General features: G+C 48.9%; 1 protein-coding gene across 2 annotated transcripts in view; it reads left to right on the top strand.

Annotated features, from left to right (window-relative positions):
- The window catches only part of LOC141082579 (uncharacterized), a 110,686-nt gene that overhangs the window by 57,703 nt on the left and 34,030 nt on the right, over positions 1-18,953 (top strand). For both annotated transcript variants that reach the window (XM_073566564.1, XM_073566565.1), the window contains 3 exons: positions 1,009-1,122; positions 9,938-10,045; positions 15,314-15,418. In XM_073566564.1, coding sequence (XP_073422665.1) covers positions 1,009-1,122; positions 9,938-10,045; positions 15,314-15,418 — 327 coding nt within the window. The remainder of the gene's footprint in view (positions 1-1,008; positions 1,123-9,937; positions 10,046-15,313; positions 15,419-18,953) is intronic.

Below are 18,953 nucleotides of genomic sequence, written 5' to 3'. Positions count from 1 at the left end.
TTTAGCAGCAGCCGGATCCTGCCTCCTGTGACCCGCTGCTCCCTTGCTCTCCCTTCCCCGCCGGCTTTCTGGGACAATGACTCGAGTATCAGCCAAGGGGGGTGTTTTCAGCACAAAAAAAATGTGCTGAAAAACTGCTTATACTTGAGTATCCCTTTAAGAGAGCCTGGGGTCAGTACCAGAGCATTTGAAGGCAATTGCCCTGACTTCCATACCGGGGATCCCTTTAAGAGAGAGGCCTGGGGTCAGAATTAAAGCACTGGGTGGATTTGCCCTGACTTCCATACCGGAGATCCCTTTAAGAAGGGCCTGGGGTCAGTACCAAAGCGCAGAGCGGATTTTCCCTAAATTCCATACCAATGATCTCTTTAAGAGACCCTGGGGTCAGAACCACAGAGCTGAGTGGAACTGTCCTAACTTCCAAACTGGGGATCCCTTTAAGAGAGGCCTGGGGTCAAAACCAAAGCGCTGGATGGATTTGCTCTCATTTCCATACCAATGATCCCTTTAAGAGGGAAGATTTGCCTACGGGATGGAGGATGTGTGATGTGTATATGGGCACAGGAGGGGGGATTCATTTCTGTCATGTGCTCTCTGCTCCTTTCAGGGTGGCAGACAATGGCTGGGAGCTTATGTTCCTAGGGATGCTATATTTCTCCCATCATGTCAGTGTCTGCTGAGGTGTTGTGAAGTGGGAAAACTGTTGGTCATGGCAACCAATCACAGCTCAGCTTCTTTTAACCAGCTCTGGTGAAATGAGATGCTTAATGATTGTTTGCACGGAAAACTGTTGCTCATAGCAACCAATCACAGCTCACCTTCTTTTGAACAGCACTGGTGAAATGAAGATGCTTCGTGATTGGTTGGTGATACACACATGCATACATTCATTTTTACTATTATGTATTATTAGGCTGGGAAGATTTTGGTAAAGATGTCCTAGTATTTCATGGCTCAGGTAGAAGTTCTAGGGAATGTGTACTATTTATTTTCTCTTGTTCCATCTAGAGTGTGGTATGGTGAATCCTGATATTTTATTAACGGTCAAACTTGGTGAGAAGCAGCGAGTGATGAACTCCTACGACCAGGATGGCAAAGGGAGCATGTCTTCTCCCAGCACAAGTAAGATTCCTTAGAAAATAGGTGCATTGTGTAGTGATCTGTTGTCACATTGTTGGGGTTTTCCGTAGATCTCTTATTAAACCTCATGTGCTGGTGAATACAGCAGTGCCCAACAGAGACTGAAATTGCTGTCTTACGTGCATTGTATGGTGCAACTGTGTAGAGACGATACCCACAGTATCTTTCCCAAGAATGCATGTGGGAGAGTATACTTGTTTAATATGGCGTTACTGTCTCGCGTTTCCTTTTTAACAAGGTGCAGAAGTAATTGTAGAACTTTATGGGGATTAAAGTCAGGATCCATATTCTTAAATACCGTGTGTGCATGAGATATTAAAGAGAGGTTGTCTAAGGCTACTTTCACACATCAGGTTTTCGGCGTCAGGCGCGATCCGGCGTCGTGCCGGAACGCCGGATCCTGCAAATGTTTAGTAAAACCGGATGTGACGGATCCGGTTTTCTGCCGGATCCGTCTTTTTCTTGACAGACAAAACCGGATCCGTCTCATCCGGTTCATCCGTTTTTCTATCCGTTTTTCGACGGATTACGCCGGATCCGGTTTTTAAAATTGACCCTTGTGGCCTTCCGAACGGGATTGGCTACTGGAAAACTATATATAGCATGTTCCTACAGCCCTTCTTTGACAGGTTGTAGAGGAGAAAGTGCAGGTTGGAGAGAAGAGCAAGTTACTGGCGAAGATGGATGTTGTCATTGGAAATATTTTGAAGAATTTGGCGGATTTTACAGCGGAGGCAAATCGTTTGAGGGTGATTGTTCTGGAGAAGGAGAGAGCGAGACAGCAGCGCATCAGGCATCGTAGACGACGTTTGTGGATCCACCCCATCACAGCCAAGAGAATGACGCGTGGGGTCTATTCTACACTATGCATGGACCTTCGACGAAACCCGGATAAATTTTTTGGATATGTTAGGATGAAAATGGAGAATTTTGATTACTTGGTGGAGCGCATTGCACACCTCATAAGAAAAGCGGACACCTATTGCCGCTTCTCTGTTTCACCCGCAGAGCGTCTGATGGTGACTTTAAGGTAAGCCACATTTATTGGATATGATCGCATCAGAGCACACTTTCACTGCAATCTTGTTGGTGGTAATTTGTATCTCCAAGTGTTATAGGTCAGTTTTGGTATGTAATGCTGTGATTTAAAACTAATTTATTGTTTTTTAATTCCCCACAGATTTCTTGCAACTGGAGAATCCCTTTCGTCACTGCATTTCCAGTACAGACTCGGGATTTCCACCATATCTGGAATTGTGAAGTACACATGCCGTGCACTGTGGGACTCCTTAGCTGAAGAGTTTTTACCAGAGCCCACAACAGAGAGGTGGATTTGAAATTGCTGACAAGTTTCAACAGATATGTCAGTTTCCAAACTGCTTGGGCGCTGTGGACGGGAAACATATCCGCATTGTAAAGCCAGCTGGATCGGGATCGGAATATTTCAATTACAAGAAATATTTTTCAATTGTCCTCATGGCCATCGCTGACACGGAATACAAATTTATTAAGGTTGATATTGGGGCCTATGGCCGCTCCAATGACTCTCAAGTTTTCAAACTGTCTGCCATGGGGCGTAAACTGTATGGAAACACCTTCCAGTTCCCACCACCTAGACCGCTGCCGCAAACATCTGGTCCACCTATGCCATTTGTCTGTGTAGGGGATGAAGCCTTCCAGCTGTCAGAACACCTTTTGAAACCGTACTCTAGCAGAGGATTGACAAGACCAAAACGCATTTTTAATTACCGCCTCACAAGAGCAAGAAGAATGGTTGAATGTACCTTTGGTATTCTGACAGCCAAATGGCGGGTCCTATTGACTGCGATCAACCTCAAGACAGAAACTGTGGACGAGGTGATCAAAGCGTGCGTGGTACTCCACAATTTTGTTATCTGCAAGGAACCCATTTCCATTGAGGACACCTCTGAAGAAACCACCTTGCAAGATTACCATGACATTACCACTAGAAGTTCTGTGACGGTTTCAGTAATGAGGGACAATTTTGCACTATACTTTATGTCACCTCAAGGCAGAGTACACTGGCAGGATGACAGAGTGTGAAAGATTTGTGCCCTAACCAAACTTGTGTACCTTCTGTACCAACAGTATATACCTTTGCCAACCAAAGTTGGCTATCTTGTCATGGTCTCTATTTTTAGCTTTAGGCCACAGGTGTGTACCTGGTTGTGTTTTATGCAAAGTATTTCACCTTTTAACAAAAGTTGTGTACATTGTTAGGAAATCACCAACAATAAACACAACTTTTTAGGTGAAATACTTTGCTTCAAACACAACCAGGAACACAACTGTGGCAAAAAGCTAAAATTTACCCACAGTTATATACCTAGTTTTGAATACCATTTCACCTTTTAAATACCCTGTATTTAACCTTTTTCGCCGCAGAAAGAAATGACAGACAACCAGTGTAAAATAATGTAACTTTTATTGAAAAATGTTTTTTTTAGTAAACTTTTTTAAAATTTTAATAAACTTGTTTAATAAAACTTTGAAACTATAAAACTGAAACCATAAAACTGGTCATTTTTATTTAAATACACACATTATAATTCTGTGTAGTGTGTGGTGGAAATACTGCTGTAGGGGCTGCGGGACACTTCGACACTGGGAGTGTGGAGAGAGGACTGGGATCGTGGTGGGGAAGGAACAGTTAGAGGTGACGGTGTGGAAAAAACTACAGAATGGGTGGACATGTGGGAAGCAGAAGAGGTGGTGGGTGGTGGAGTGGAGGGTTGGGCAGGGACTGTAGGAGCAGATGATGTTGATGGCAAGTTGTATGGGGAAGGAGTTTGGTACGGGGCAGGTTGCTGGAAGTGGGGAGATGTCTGGTACGGGGCAGGTTGCTGGAAGTGGGGAGATGTCTGGTACGGGGCAGGTTGCTGGAAGTGGGGAGATGTCTGGTACGGGGCAGGTTGCTGGAAGTGGGGAGATGTCTGGTACGGGGCAGGTTGCTGGAAGTGGGGAGATGTCTGGTACGGGGCAGGTTGCTGGAAGTGGGGAGATGTCTGGTACTGGGGAGGTTGCTGGTACTGGGGAGTTTGCAGGTGCTGGGGAGGTTGCTGGTGCTGGGGAGGGTGCTGGTGCGGTTGCTGGTGCTGGGGAGGTTGCTGGTGCTGGGGAGGTTGCTGGTGCTGGGGAGGTTGCTGGTGCTGGGGAGGTGGATGGTGCTGGGGAGGTGGATGGTGCTGGGGAGGTGGATGGTGCTGGGGAGGTGGATGGTGCTGGGGAGGTGGATGGTATGTAATAGGAGGGGGAGGATGGAAAGTGGCTGGAGGTGGATGGTATGTAATAGGAGGGGGAGGATGGAAAGTGGCTGGAGGGCGTGTAGATGTAATAGGAGGGGGAGGATGGAAAGTGGCTGGAGGGGGTGCAGGTGGAGGAACTACTGTGGTGGGAGGAGGAGGAGGTTGGGAGGTAACTTGCTGGAGAGCAGCGTGGCATGAATGCATTACATGCATCTGCTGGGCAGGAGAGAGCGTTTCCATGCGCTCCACAACAGACCTGAAAAAGGTGTGGTTTGGCGAAGATCTTGCTTCTGAATGCATGGTTTGCAGAAGTGTCTTCACCTCCAGAATGCTGGAGTTGATCTGCTGATAGCCTGCGGAGATTTGCTCTGACAAGACTTTTAGACAGTTCTGGAAAGATGCATTCAGATGCAAGAACTCTGGCGCATAAGTCTTTTCCTGACCCCTCTGCCGCTGCCGCCCAGTACCCGCAGGTGTACTAGAGGTGGCAGGGGCAGAAGGGTGGGGTAAAGGGAAAGCGATCTCCTCACCAGCAGCTTCATGTAATGTAGGCGGCCACGATGCTCCTGTGCTGGTGGATGGGACAGATGGGTCGAATGTGTTGGAAGGCTGGGAAGGTGCAGATGTACCGGGGCGGTCGAAGTGTCCCTCGGTGCCGGTCTCCTCAGGGATCGCCTCAGAAGGGTCCAATCGTGCCGGCTCCCGAGTGCTGCTCACCGTGCTGTGGAATAAAGAGAAAAAAAAACAATTAAAATACTGACATGGTATGGCCCTGGCTGAAAAAAAAATTTACATCTAACATTTTTTTTCACATGTGGTGTGTAATATTTACCTTCTGGTGACCATTGTTTCCCGGAGGAACGACAGGGCTTCTGCGTACTTGTACTTGCTCCTGCGTCCTCCAGATCCACTCGGGGCCCGCATCTCTTTATTGAACTCCTTCTTGAAACGATCTCTCACAGACCGCCACCGATTCACAATTCTGTTCCCTGAAACGAGAAAGGAGTGGTTAGTATACAACATCAGTGTTTCCCAAACTCCAGTCCTCATGGTCCCCAGGGGTCATGTTTTCAGGATTTCCATAGTAAATAGAAATCCTGAACACATGATCCGTGGGGACCACGAGGACTGGAGTTCGGGAAACACTGGTTTACATCAAGCAACCGGTACTGTATATACTTACGCTCTTTAATCTGGGCCCGAGCTTCGAGGTCCTCCCAGCGGCCCACAAGGAGCGAACAGATTTCCTCCCGGAGTCGTCGGGTAACGATCAGGTCAGTGTGGCGGCGGTCAGCCATATTCCAGAGCGGCTCCCTTTCTGTGACGAGATCGATGAGGCGGTCCACATCAATCCCTCCATCCTCACCGTCAGAGTCGGGAGCACGCTGTGAAGGCTGTTAAAGAAAAAGACAAAAATAACATAATTAGCCTCCACAAAAGAAATGAAATAAAAAGTGCAAGAAAACAAAGCAAAAATATTTATACTTACACGCTGGTGACCGCCGCGTTGCTGTCGCCGACGACCCTGGGAGGCACTGCGAGGACCTCTTGGCCAAGCACCAGATTGGGAAGACTAGAGAAGAAAACAAAAAATGTTATGTCTTTGGATGTAGGCATTTGTTTGCTGTGTGTGGTCTGCAGAACATTGTTTTCTATGTGTTGTGTGTAGTGTGATGTTGTGTTTCTGCGTTTGATGCAAAAAACTTACCAATTGTGAGCCCACTCCAGGTGTCTGTCCACCCCTTCCTTCTTCTTCTGGGAGCTCCTCTTCATCTTGTGATTCCTGTTTTGAAATAAAAGGCCATGAATAGACATATATTACAGAGAAGATGGATTTTGGAAATAAAAACTTACCATCAAACGCTGACGATGCGAGGGAGGGCTCCCAGAAGATGATGTGCTGTCTTCCTGGTGGCCACACTCCACGCCTGTGGGTGGTGTTCCAGCTGCTGCCATTGCTGCTGCTGCTGCTGCTGCTGCTGCATCTATTGGGCGGCTGTTGAATAAAGAGAAAAAAAGGGCCAATGAATATCTTGATATTCAATAGCCCTAGTTTGGAGGAATGGGTGATTTGATAATTACCGTCTCTCATCTGCTGCTGGACTCCCCTCCCGTTGTTCAGCATGCTGCTCCAATTGGGGTGGTGCTGATGGTGCTGCTGCAGATGTCTCCTGCCTTCTCCTGCGCCTGGTTGCTGTCTTGGGTGGCATGTTGGGTGTGGCTGTGGGTCCCACTGTCTTGCTTTTATATATGTCTTGTGGGCAGAGCTACTGAGCATGCTCAGACCAAAAAACCGGATCCGGCCGCCGGATCCGGCTTTCGCCGGATCCGGCGCATTGCGGCGCTCATAGGCTTTCATTGTGTGAAAAAGCCGGACGCGCCGGATCCGGCGTGTCCGGCTTTTTCGCCGGAGACAAAAAACGTTACAGTAGACGTTTTTTCCAGACGCCGGATCGCGACACATTGCGACACATTGCCAGATCCGGCGAAAACCGGATGAAACGCATGGCCATCCGGCGCGATCCGGCGCAAATGCAAGTCAATGGGGGGGAAACCGGATCCGGCATTGCATTTCGCCGGATCCGGTTTCTGTCAAAAGCGCCGGATCGCGCCTGACGGCGAAAACCTGATGTGTGAAAGAGGCCTTATCCCCAAATACTATTTACCTGCCCATATAGGGTTAATCAGCAGGTTAATAGTGCTACAATGTAGTCTGGTCGCCTTGTGGCTACCTGGATATAATTTTCTGTATTCCTCTTGGGAGCCCCCGGCTTTAAGTCAGAGGCGTGCATTGAGCAGCTGCAGTCATCGCTTAGTACAACGTGAGCAGCGGCTGTAGGTTTGTCCTGGCATTTTGATTTACAGGTCATTCTGCAGCGCATTATGCAAAGCGAGCTATCCAACTGCAGGGCGTGCTTATGGTGCCTCTCACAATGCTGTGAGCTGTGACACTAGTCGCCTCAGGCACTGCCTCTATCACTGAATGCCAGCGGATAAAATCCAGTTTCTCCCGGACTTTTAGTAAGCTTGCCAGACAGCATTGTAACGTTATTAACCTACACATTAAAACCGGAAAACCCCATCAAATTACAGGTCCTCAGTCATAAGTCTGCGTTCCGTGAGGATTCTCAGATGACGCGTTGGTTAGGCCTATTTCACACTTCAGTTTTTTTACGTCAGTCAAAATCCGCCAATTTTAAAAAAAACGGATCCGCCAAAAAAGGGGCGGATCCGTTTTTTTCCCCCATAGACTTACATTAGTGGCGGATCTTGACTGACGGTCGGTCGTCCGTCCCACTCGTTTTTGATGGATCCGTCAAAATGTTAGCGTCTCCCGGGCGGATGAGACGGACAATGCAATGTTTTTTTGCAGCGACGGTCCGCTATTTTGTAGCGCGCATGCCCGGCAGATTTCTCCTGCCGAGCATATTAACCCTAAATACCGTTCTGGAAGAGCCGAAAAAAATTCTCTCTCTCTCATCTTCGGCGGATAACATCCGTATGTCACAACGCAGGCGGATCCGTTACTTTTCGTTTTTGGCGGATGTCAGCTGACCGCCGACAACGGAAATGTGAAACAGGCCTTATGTGACCACAAGTATGCAATATACAAATTTCTACTAGATGGACATGGCTTCTCATAATGCAAGCATATTCAGTGAAGCCGGAAACAGTCTAGTCTGAATGTGGCCGGGAGTAGGCATATTACTTAGTCACATGACTGTCACAGCATTGGTGAATCCTCACTGCGCCCAGACTGATGACTGCAGACTTGTAGGTTAGGACCAAACAACCCCTTTAATCCCATAATCCCAGTAAGTCTAGGGCAACATCACATGTTATCAGTAATTCTATCAATCTGATGCTATTTCGGTCAAGTTCCCACTCACAAACTACTGTGACTGAGATGTGTGACCATCACAACAAATTCCAACCCTTGATTGGTTGGATTTTTGGTTGCAAATGTTACTTAAAGGGGTTGTACCACGATTACATTTCCACATTGTGGATGATATTTGAATGAACTCCCTGCTTTAGGAGGGTGAACAGTGATCAGGATGATGTATGAGTGAACTATTTGAACCCAGTAATGGGGAAGGATACAGTGAATTCAGGAATGTGGCCGTTGAGGTCACATGGGCCTTTTTGTAACCCCCCCTCCCTCCATTTCACCTGTTTGGGCAACCAAACAAAAAACATATAAAGGCATTTTTTATTCACCATAGCCACTGTAAATATTTTACTTTTGAAGCTTTTGCCAGAAAAGTATGTCATGGCACAACCCCTTTAACTTTGCTCCTATAGATTTGAATGTAAGTTGCATGTGTTGAGATCTGGATTTTTTTTTTTTTACAGTTAAATCACAACTGTAAAAATAGTCGCATGGCAGCAATTTGCCAACAAGTCACACATGATTTTGTTGCTTGAATAGTTTAAGAATTAATGTCATGTGGCCATAGACACTGTGTTCCCCTCCCCATTAATGTGTATATTGCAAGCTCAGGGGCTGAATTTGAGAAAAGTTGTCTGTTTACTTCTCCAACATGTTTTTAATTTAGAATAAGATAATAGGTGGGTTCCCCTTTAAGGGGTATTACTTTAAGAATAAATAATCCTTGTGTTCGTCCAAAAATACCAATTAAAGGGGTTGTCCACTAGTAGGACGACCCCTTGATCGCATTGTTTGACTCCAGTAAAATAAAACTTATACTCGCCTCCCATGCCAGTGCCATTCCAGTGATGTCAGCACTCACGGTCCCGGGACGGCGCCCAGTCGGCGCTGGCATCACTATCCTTGGCGAGAGCGAGTGCCGACACAGTGGGAACAGCGCTGGCATGGGAGGGGAGTATAAGCTTTGCTATTTTATCCGGGGCCAAGCGTGGGGTATGAGGAGGGATGTCCAAGTAGTGGACAACTTCTTTAAGGTCTGACTCTGTACACCTGCTGCTCAGCTCATTGAATTGGGCACAAATCGAGGAGTGCGTCCTTGTCATTGTTCAGTAGAAACGATTCCACACTTTTGGTAGCCTGTGCCTGGCTTTGTAGCTATTCATTTAAATGGGGCTGGTAAGGAGTCGCCGTTGTGAGTTGTAGTACCAGGCACAGCCACTACTAAAAGTACAAAGATCTGCCCTGTAACCGTAACAGAGACCAGGTCCTCGGAGTGCTGTTGCTCCTTCCACCATTTGAGAATTGAACTCCTGCCATTCTTATATTGGTGGCAATACTAAAGAATAAGTAAGCAGTATTGTATTACTGTTATATTGGTGGCAATACTAAAGAATAAGTAACCAGCATTGTATTACTTGGAGAGCCCCTTTAAATTAGAAGTTCACCTCAACTTGCTTAGGACATCAGAATTAAGTATTAATGTGATTTAATCATTGAGGCAGTGAAGTTATATATAGGTGATGAACAGCTCCTTTAAGTGAAAACTCATTCTTTTGCTGCTCTTTACCTTTAGCGTTCTCATTTTCATTAAAAATTTTACATGTGTAGTTGACATGAATTTGTTTTGACTTTACACCAGGTAAATTTATAGACCGATTTGGAGAATACATGGCTGTTAAGGACGAGACACCTCTTGAAGATTATACTGTTATCTCAGATGTTGAATGCTTGGATGACACAGAACAATGTAAGTGGCCACTCAGTGAAACTTAAATTCCAAGTGCAAACACATAGTCACGTGGCAACCAGTTTACCGTGTGGTGAGGATTGTTTTGGACACATTTTGAGGGTCTTAAGGATCTCTTTGCATCTGAGTTGAAATGTGATAGTGGCTAATATATTTTGCCCCCAAAAATATGTAGTCAGAATATTATTTCTCCTTCGTCTCATTGGGAGACACAGAGACTGTGGGTGTGTGCTACTGCCGTCTGGAGGCTGACACTAGGCATACAAAAAACAAGTTGGCTCCTCCGCTGCCGCATACACCCTCGCCCCGATAGCGGGCGGAAACCAGTTTTTGCTTAGTGTCTTATGGAGGCACACGCAGTCTGGATCTCTCCAGACTATTTTTTTCTAGAACTGAAGCAGGGGGAGAGACGCGCAGGAGCGGGTAAGTGCGACCCCGTCCCGGAGCCACACTAAGGCACTACACCGTACCCTCCTCCCCCTCCGCCTACCCCCCCCCCCCAAGCCTTTAAGGGATTTTTTTGGGTGTGGGCCGGCGCCAGCAGTATGTCTGGGAAAGGAAAAAAGCACACGTTCCTTTATGCCGCATGCGTTTCCTGTGGGGTGATGTTCCCACGAGCGCAAACTATTAAGTTATGTGAAGCCTGCGACTCCGAACGCGCCCAGGAGCCCTCCCCTGCGACAGAGCCCGGGGGTCTGGATCCCCCAGAATGGGCGTTATCACTCTCTCGGTCCATGGTTTCGATCACGAAGGCGATTGAGACCCTTCAGGCCCCGGATAGGGGTAGAGATGACGGCTCGCCTGTTTGGGGGGGGTCATCCACCTCACAAGAGCCTCCGGCCTGCAGGGGCCGCACACTCTCTAGGCAGACGCACAGGAAAAGAGCCCGTACTGCGTCTCCTGGCCCCTCCGGTGCCTCAGCATCCGTGAGTGCGGCATCTCGCTCACCATCACCATTTTCTGGGAGCGAACAGAGTTCAGGTGATGACTGGGAAGAGTCCTTGGACCTGGATACCCCGGGGTACCGGGAAATGGTAGACAGTCTTATTGAAGCAGTCAATCAGACTCTGGGTATTGACAATGATGTCTCCCTAACCGCAGGTCATAAGGTATCCTTTAAGAAGACCAGGAGACCACATAGAGTATTTAGCACTCATCCTGAGTTCGAGGATATAGTGCAGCGGCATAGGGAACGTCCACACAAACGTTTTTCAGGACAAAAAATGCTGGAAACGAGATATCCGTTCGCATCAGAATTTTGTAAAAAATGGGCGGAATCTCCGGTAGTGGATCCCCCAGTGTCACGCCTAGCTTCAAGGTCCTTGTTGTCAGTACCTAGCGGTTCTTCCATTAAGTACCCCACGGATCGACTCATAGAAGGTTTAGCTCGCTCGGTGTATGAAGCATCGGGATCAGCGCTCTTTCCTTCTTTTGCGGCAACATGGGTAGCCAAAGCCATGATGTCATGGTCAGATTCTTTAAACAAGGTCCTACAGGATAGAGATTTGATGACAGAAGTGGCAGAGATAGCAAGTCAGATCGCGATGGCGGGTGACTATTTAATTAATGCATCCTTGGATGCGGCTAAAGGCGCGGCTGTAGCGGCAGCAAATGCAATCGCCATTAGGAGAGCCTTGTGGTTAAGGTTATGGCGGGCTGATTCTATTTCTAAGAAGTCTTTGACTTCCCTGCCTTTTCAGGGTAATCGGCTATTTGGGGAGAAATTAGACAAGCTCATTTCAGATGCTACAGGGGGAAAAAAGCAGCTTCCTTCCACAGCAGAAGATTAGGCCGCCTTTTCGTCAACCTCAGGCGCGCTTTCGAGCATTTCGCACCCCCGGGTGGATGGCAGCGGCCAGTACCTCCACCCCAGCTTGCTATAACCAAGACAAGGAGCGTCAGGTCACGTATAGAACCAACCCGCTGGGTAGGATGCGGGGCCGCCCGCCCAGATCAAGGGGGGCCAGGTCCCAGAAGCCCTCAGCAAAATGACTCGAGGCATCCAGTACCCGAGGACAGCAGAGTAGGCGGACGTCTGCGCAGGTTCTGCCGCGTCTGGGTCGCGGTGGTGCGCGACACATGGGTGGCAGAATTAGTGTGTTCCGGGTACAAAATAGAGTTTGTCAAAGATCCGCCAAGACGATTTTTTCTTTCCCGGCTTCCCAAAACGGAATCCCGGGCAGAGGCATTGCTAGGGGCCATCGAGGTGTTACGGCGCAACGGGGTCATTGTCCCTGTACCAGAGTGCGAGAAGGCCCAAGGATTTTATTCCAATCTGTTCGCAGTCCCCAAGAAGGACGGAACAGTAAGGCCGGTTCTGGACTTAAAGCTCCAGAACAGGTTCATCAGGGTCAGGCGTTTTCGCATGGAATCTCTCCGGTCGGTCATATCGTCCATGGAGCACGGAGAATATTTGGCCTCGATCGATGTCCAGGATGCCTACCTGCACATCCCTATTTTTCCCCCGCATCAAAGGTTCCTTCGGTTTGCAATCGAGGGCCGGCATTTTCAGTTTGTGGCCCTACCTTTCGGGTTGGCCACGGCACCCAGGATATTCACGAAAGTGATGGCGGTCGTCATGGCCGTTCTACATTCTCGGGGCATAGTGGTTTTGCCGTACTTAGACGACCTCTTAGTAAAGGGGCCGTCCTTTCGGGCATGCAAGGAGAATGTGAGCATCACACTGGATACCCTATCTCGCCTAGGATGGTTGATCAATGGGAAGAAATCTTCCCTTACCCCAGCTCAGAGGATTTTATTCCTGGGGATGATTTTCGACACTTCCCGAGGGTTGGTAATCCTCCCTCAGGACTAGGCTCGGGCGCTCCGGCAGGGAGTCCGAAGTCTTCAACAACCGGGCCCTCACACTATCCGGTTCGGGATCAGGGTTCTAGGAAGGATGGTGGCGACGATGGAAGCAATTCCGTTTGCTCAATTTCATCTCTGTCCCCTGCAGCATGCTCTCTTAGCGGCTTGGGACGGGAGTCCGTTCTCCCTCGATCATCAGTGCAGGTTGCCCTCTCAGGTTCGACGGGCGCTGCAGTGGTGGACACACGACTCCTCTCTTCGACAGGGGAAGCCTTTTCCCCCAGATCATTGGTTGGTGATCACGACCGATGCAAGTCTTTTCGGCTTGGGGGGCAATCTTCCGGCATCACACGGCCCAGGGGCAATGGTCGCCTCAGGAGGCTCGTCTTCCGATCAACCTGTTGGAGATTCGAGCGGTGTGGTTGGCGCTGCAGCGTTTTCAGCACTTGCTAGCAGGACGTCCAGTCCGAGGTCAGTCAGACAACGCCACGGCAGTGGCGTACGTGAAAAATTGGGCAGAAGATTTCCTAAGCCGACAGGGCGTTGCGGCCGGGGAATGGTCCCTTCACCCCGAGATCTTCCAGCAGATTTGCCAACGGTGGGGGACTCCAGACGTGGATCTGATGGCGTCCAGGGAGAACGCCAAGGTGAGCACGTTTGTCGCTCGGTCTCAGGACCCGCGAGCGATCGCGGTGGATGCGTTGGTCCTACCGTGGAGCCAGTTTCGGCTCCCATACCTGTTTCCCCCACTGCCGCCTCTCCCAAGGGTCATCAGAAAGATCAAGACAGAGGGGGTCCCGGCAATTCTGCTGGCCCCGGACTGGCCCCGTCGAGTATGGTACGCGGATCTAGCGCAGCTCCTCGCAGACGTGCCTTGGCGTCTACTGGAACGGCCAGACTTACTGTCTCAGGGGCCGATCTGCCACCCGAACTTAGGGGCCCTGTGTTTGACGGCATGGCCGTTGAATCTTGGATTCTGACCCAGTGGTTGCGACAATGGTTAGCGCCCGGAAGCCGGCCTGGGCGAAAATTTATCATAACTCTTGGAAGGTTTTCTTTCATTGGTGTCGAGAACACGGGGTTGCGCCATTATCCTGTTCGGTCCCCAACATCCTGGCTTTTCTGCAGTCCGGCCTGGACGCAGGGTTGGCGCCAAGTTCCCTTAGGAGGCAGATTTCGGCCTTGTCGGTCCTTTTTCAGCGAAAGATCGCTACCAATATGCAGGTCAGGACGTTCATTCAGGGGGTTTCTCATTTGGTGCCCCCCTATAGAGCACCTATAGATGCCTGGGACCTTAACCTGGTCCTGGGTGTCCTACAGGAAGCCCCGTTTGAACCATTACAGGAAATTTCATTGTCATATCTCTCCAGGAAGGTGGTATTCTTGGTAGCCATAACTTCCATTAGGTGGGTCTCGGAGTTAGGATCATTATCCTGCAGAGCTCCTTTTCTGACCTTTTTTAAGGATAAAGTAGTCCTTAGACCACCGCCGCCTTTTCTGCTGAAGGTCGTGTCCTCTTTCCATATTAATGAGGACATTGTTCTGCCTTCGTTTTGTCCAGCGCCAGTACACAGAGTGGAAAGGGCGCTCCACTCTTTAGATCTGGTAAGAGCTCTCAGGAGGTACGTGTCAAGGACAGCACCTTTTCGCCAGACGGACTCGTTGTTTGTGATTCCGGAAGGGCGCAGGAAGGGTCTCGCAGCCTCACGATCTACCATAGCCAGATGGCTTCGCCTAACTATTCAGGAGGCTTACCGTATTAGAGGCGCACCGATTCCAACAGGGATAGGGGCGCACTCTACTCGGGCAGTGAGTGCTTCGGCAGAGCAGGTATGCAAAGCAGCAACCTGGTCCAGCCTGCACTCTTTTTGTAAGCATTACAATGTGCATACCCGGGCCTCCTCGGATGCGAGTCTGGGTAGGTAAATTCTCCAAGCAGCAGTGGCACACCTTTAGACAGGAGGGCATGCGGCTTGGATCGGTGAGTTGTCCTCCCACCCAGGGACTGCTTTAGGACGTCCCACAGTCTCTGTGTCCCCCAATGAGACGAAGGAGAAACATGGATTTTTGTGAGTACTCACCGTAAAATCCTTTTCTCCGAGACGCTCATTGGGGGACACAGCACCCACCCTGATAGCCAGTTGGCTCTTGTTTATTTAATTAGTATAATTCCTCATTTAATGTAGGGTGGTCCTTTTTCAGACATATGATTTTCTGCGTTAAGGCTAATTTTTGGATGTTCTCCTACTGCTTTTGCACTAAACTGGTTTCCGCCCGCTATCGTGGCGAGGGTGTATGCGGCGGAGGAGGAGCTAACTTGTTTTTTGTATGCCTAGTGTCAGCCTCCAGACGGCAGTAGCACACACCCACAGTCTGTGTCCCCCAATGAGAGTCTCGGAGAAAAGGATTTTACGGTGAGTACTCACAAAAATCCATGTTTCTTTTTTGTATCTGTTACAGGTTATCCTTCAACGCCACCAGTTCCTCGTCGGGTTAATTTTCAAGAACACCCTTCAAAGAACAGCTTGCAGATTGATGGTAAACGTGATGTCAAATATGCATCTGGTGAGCTCTGAATATGTTCTTTAAGAAATCTGTTTGAGAATACTACGCGGTCATGTAATTTCATTGCTTTGCTCTCCTGCCCTGCTGCTCTCCGTTGCTCTCTAGGGGCTGCTGCTCTCCGTTGCTCTCTAGGGGCTGCAGCTCTCCGTTGCTCTGGGGGCTGCAGCTCTCCGTTGCTCTGGGAGCTGCTGCTCTCCGTTGCTCTGGGGGCTGCTGCTGCTCTCCGTTGCTCTGGGGGCTGCTGCTGCTCTCCGGTGCTCCGGGGGCTGCTGCTGCTCTCCGGTGCTCCGGGGGCTGCTGCTGCTCTCCGGTGCTCCGGGGGCTGCTGCTGCTCTCCGGTGCTCCGGGGGCTGCTGCTGCTCTCCGGTGCTCCGGGGGCTGCTGCTGCTCTCCGGTGCTCCGGGGGCTGCTGCTGCTCTCCGGTGCTTTAGCACCGCTGTGGTCTAGCACTCCAGTAGTAGAAAGAGACTCGGCAACTGTGGATTTCTTGGTGTGGTCATCTGAGAAAAATCTCATGTCAGGAGAAAAAGCTGATCCAGGCGCAGAATCTGTGATCTTCTCTGTCAGCATTTGCTTTTCCTATGACACAGTTGGGTTTTGATTGGCAAGTGCCATAGTGCTGAAATGCAAGAAATATGCCCGGTTGTTTGATGGGAAATACTTCTTATTGGCCACTCTTTATTTCTTTCGGGCATAACCTTGGAATGAAAGGGCACACTAGAAAAACAAAAACTGTTCCAAAATCAGTGATGAAGCGGCAGTTGGAGGATGGTACCTGTTAAGGTTAGGACAATAGGGAAAAACCCGTAAGTGGACCCTCTGGTTCATGGCTCTAGAGCCCCCGAGGGCGAGTGGACCAGGTGAAGACCACCCCCTATACAGGGAGTGCTAGGGGCAGGCCCAAGGGAGATGGAACCACAACGGCTGGAGCCAAAGGGGCGACTTAGGGCAACACAGAGAAGATAGCAAGGAAGACCGGGTGAGGAAGGAGTACAGATATGCGTTTGGAGGCACCGGGAACTGAGGAGTATGGAAGGCAAGCGGGACCGGGAGGACCTGGGGCTGGCAGCAGCTGGATGCTGCAAGAGAGAAGGTAACAATACTGAGAGAAGTACACAGAGACCAACGGGAACACAGAAACGGAAGGACTTCAGCAGCCACAACAGACAGGGGTGGCTGAGACACTAAAAGGCTAACTGGGCAGAGGTACTGGACAAGAGAGTGAGGCAGAGATGCAGGTTAAACAGGTACGTCAGAAGCACAGGGCAAGCAGGTACGGCAGAGGCACAGGGCAGGACGGACAAGACAGAGACACAGGGGCCTTCAGATCTGGTAGCACGCTTAGTGAAAGATACCGCATAAGATAATCAGGCGTCTTACCTGCGCGGACGTCGTGCAGAAATACCCAGTGGGCACCGCCATGTTGGGGGCAGAGCTCTCGGACCCTTGCTGTGGCAAAGATGCCACCATGCATGCACGAAGCGGAGACGCGTCGGGAGCCTAAGATGACAGCAGGGGGAACTCGCCGAAGAGCGGGGCCGCGCTGGTGAGTTACCAGCGGTGGCCATAACAGTACTCAGTTTCAATTAAAAACTAAGTTAACCCCTTCCTTACTGATGACGGAATAGTACGTCATCGGTAAGGATCCCCTGCTTTGAGGTGGACTCCGGTGGTGAGCTGACATGTGCCCACAATAGGCGCGAGCGGAATCGCCGTCCGCCAGCGCCTATTAACTAGTTAAATCCCTCTGTCAAAGCTGGGCCGGAAATGAGCTCATCGCCGACCCCGTCATGTGATCGGGGGTCGACGTCATGTTGCCTGGACAACCACAGGTCTCATAGAGACCTCTATGGTTGTTCCAGGCAGATGGCTTTGAGTGCTGCCCGATGGTCAGCGCTCAAAGCACAGAAGTAAATCTGCTACATATGGGCGATCTGCTCATCTCCCATATGTAGCAGAGCCGATCGGGTTGTGCATGCCTCTAGGCTACTATGGAGGCTATTGAAGCATGCCAAAAGTAAAAAAAAAAAAAAAAAAAGTTTAAAAATGAAAAAAATCTAAAAGTTCAAGTCATGCCCCTTTCGCCCCAATCAAAATAAAACAATAAAAAAAATCCCACATACACATATTAGGTATCACCGTGTTCAGAATTGCCCAATCTATCAATATAAAAAAAAGCATTAACCCGATCGCCAAATGGCGTAGCGAGAAAAAAATTAACGCCCGAACTACGTTTTTTTGGTCGCCGCGACATTGCATTAAAGTGCAATAACGGGCGATCAAAAGAACATATTTGCACAAAAGTGGTATCGTTGAAAACATCAGCCCGGCACGCAAAAAATAAGTCCACCCGACCCCGAAAAATGGAGACGCTACGGGTCTCAGAAAATTGCACAATTTTTTTTTTTTTTCTTTTTTAGCAAACTTTGGAATTTTTTTTCACCACTTAGATAAAAGAAAACATAGACATGTTTGGTGTCTATGAACTCGTAATGACCTGGAGAATCATAATGGCAGGTCAGATTTGGCATCTAGTGAACCTAGCAAAAAAAAGCCAAGCAAAAAACAAGTGTGGGATTGCACTTATTTTGCAATTTCACAGCACTTGGAATTTTTTTCCCGTTTTCGAGTAGACGACATGGTAAAACCAATGGTGTAGTTTAAAAGTACAACTCATCCTGCAAAAAGTAAGCCCTCACATGACCATATTAACGAAAAAATAAAAAAGTTATGGCTCTGGAAATAAGGGGAACGGAAAACGAAAAATCGAAAAAAGCTACGGGAGTCCTGTGAAAAACGGTCAGGAAAATGGAAGCACATTGATCTGATCATGGCAGTGGAGTGAATGGGTATGAATCTACTGTGCAGTAAATAAATGATCAGTTCTTGAAGTTAATATGTTAGAAGTAGGAAAAGCTGGAAGTAACAGCTAAAGTTGTGATGGCTACAAGACTGGGTCAGAGCATCTCTAAACTGTCAGGTCTTTTGGGGAGTTTCTGGTATGCAGTGGTTTGTCCCTATTTATGTGGATCAAGAAAGGATCACAGTTGACCCATCGCCGGGCTCATCATGGGTTCCCCATGCTTATTGGTGCTTATAGGCAGCTACTTCTAGCCAATACTGTATGATCTCACAGAAGCGCTACTTTAGGAAAAAATTGAAGGAAACGCTACTGACTGAACAAAAGGTGTTGTAGTACACAATGCATCACGGCTTGCCAACCTGCTCCGCCAAACCCTGTCTTCTTTCAAAGTCAACTGCATTGGCAGATTAGCATCATTACTGGACCATGGACTAAAAGATAAGGATGACCTAGTAGGATGAATCTGTTTTTCATTTACATCATGTGAGTGGCCAGGGAGTGGTTACCTGGCGGCCCTAGAGGAGGAATGCAAGCCGGCAGAGGTAGTGTGTTACTCTAGGCAATGTTCTAGTAGGAAACCGAAGGTCCTGGTTTTCACAACGATGTATCTTTGCTATTGCCATGAAGGGGTGTACAATGTATAGGTAGGTGATACATGTCAATCATTAATAG

Source organism: Dendrobates tinctorius, unplaced genomic scaffold (genome assembly GCF_039654945.1).
Source record: "Dendrobates tinctorius isolate UK_male_01 unplaced genomic scaffold, ASM3965494v1 ptg000018l, whole genome shotgun sequence".
In the NCBI taxonomy this organism is placed as follows: domain Eukaryota; kingdom Metazoa; phylum Chordata; class Amphibia; order Anura; family Dendrobatidae; genus Dendrobates; species Dendrobates tinctorius.
The sequence above is the reverse complement of the archived record's forward strand: the minus strand, read 5'-3'. Positions and strand labels throughout refer to the sequence as shown.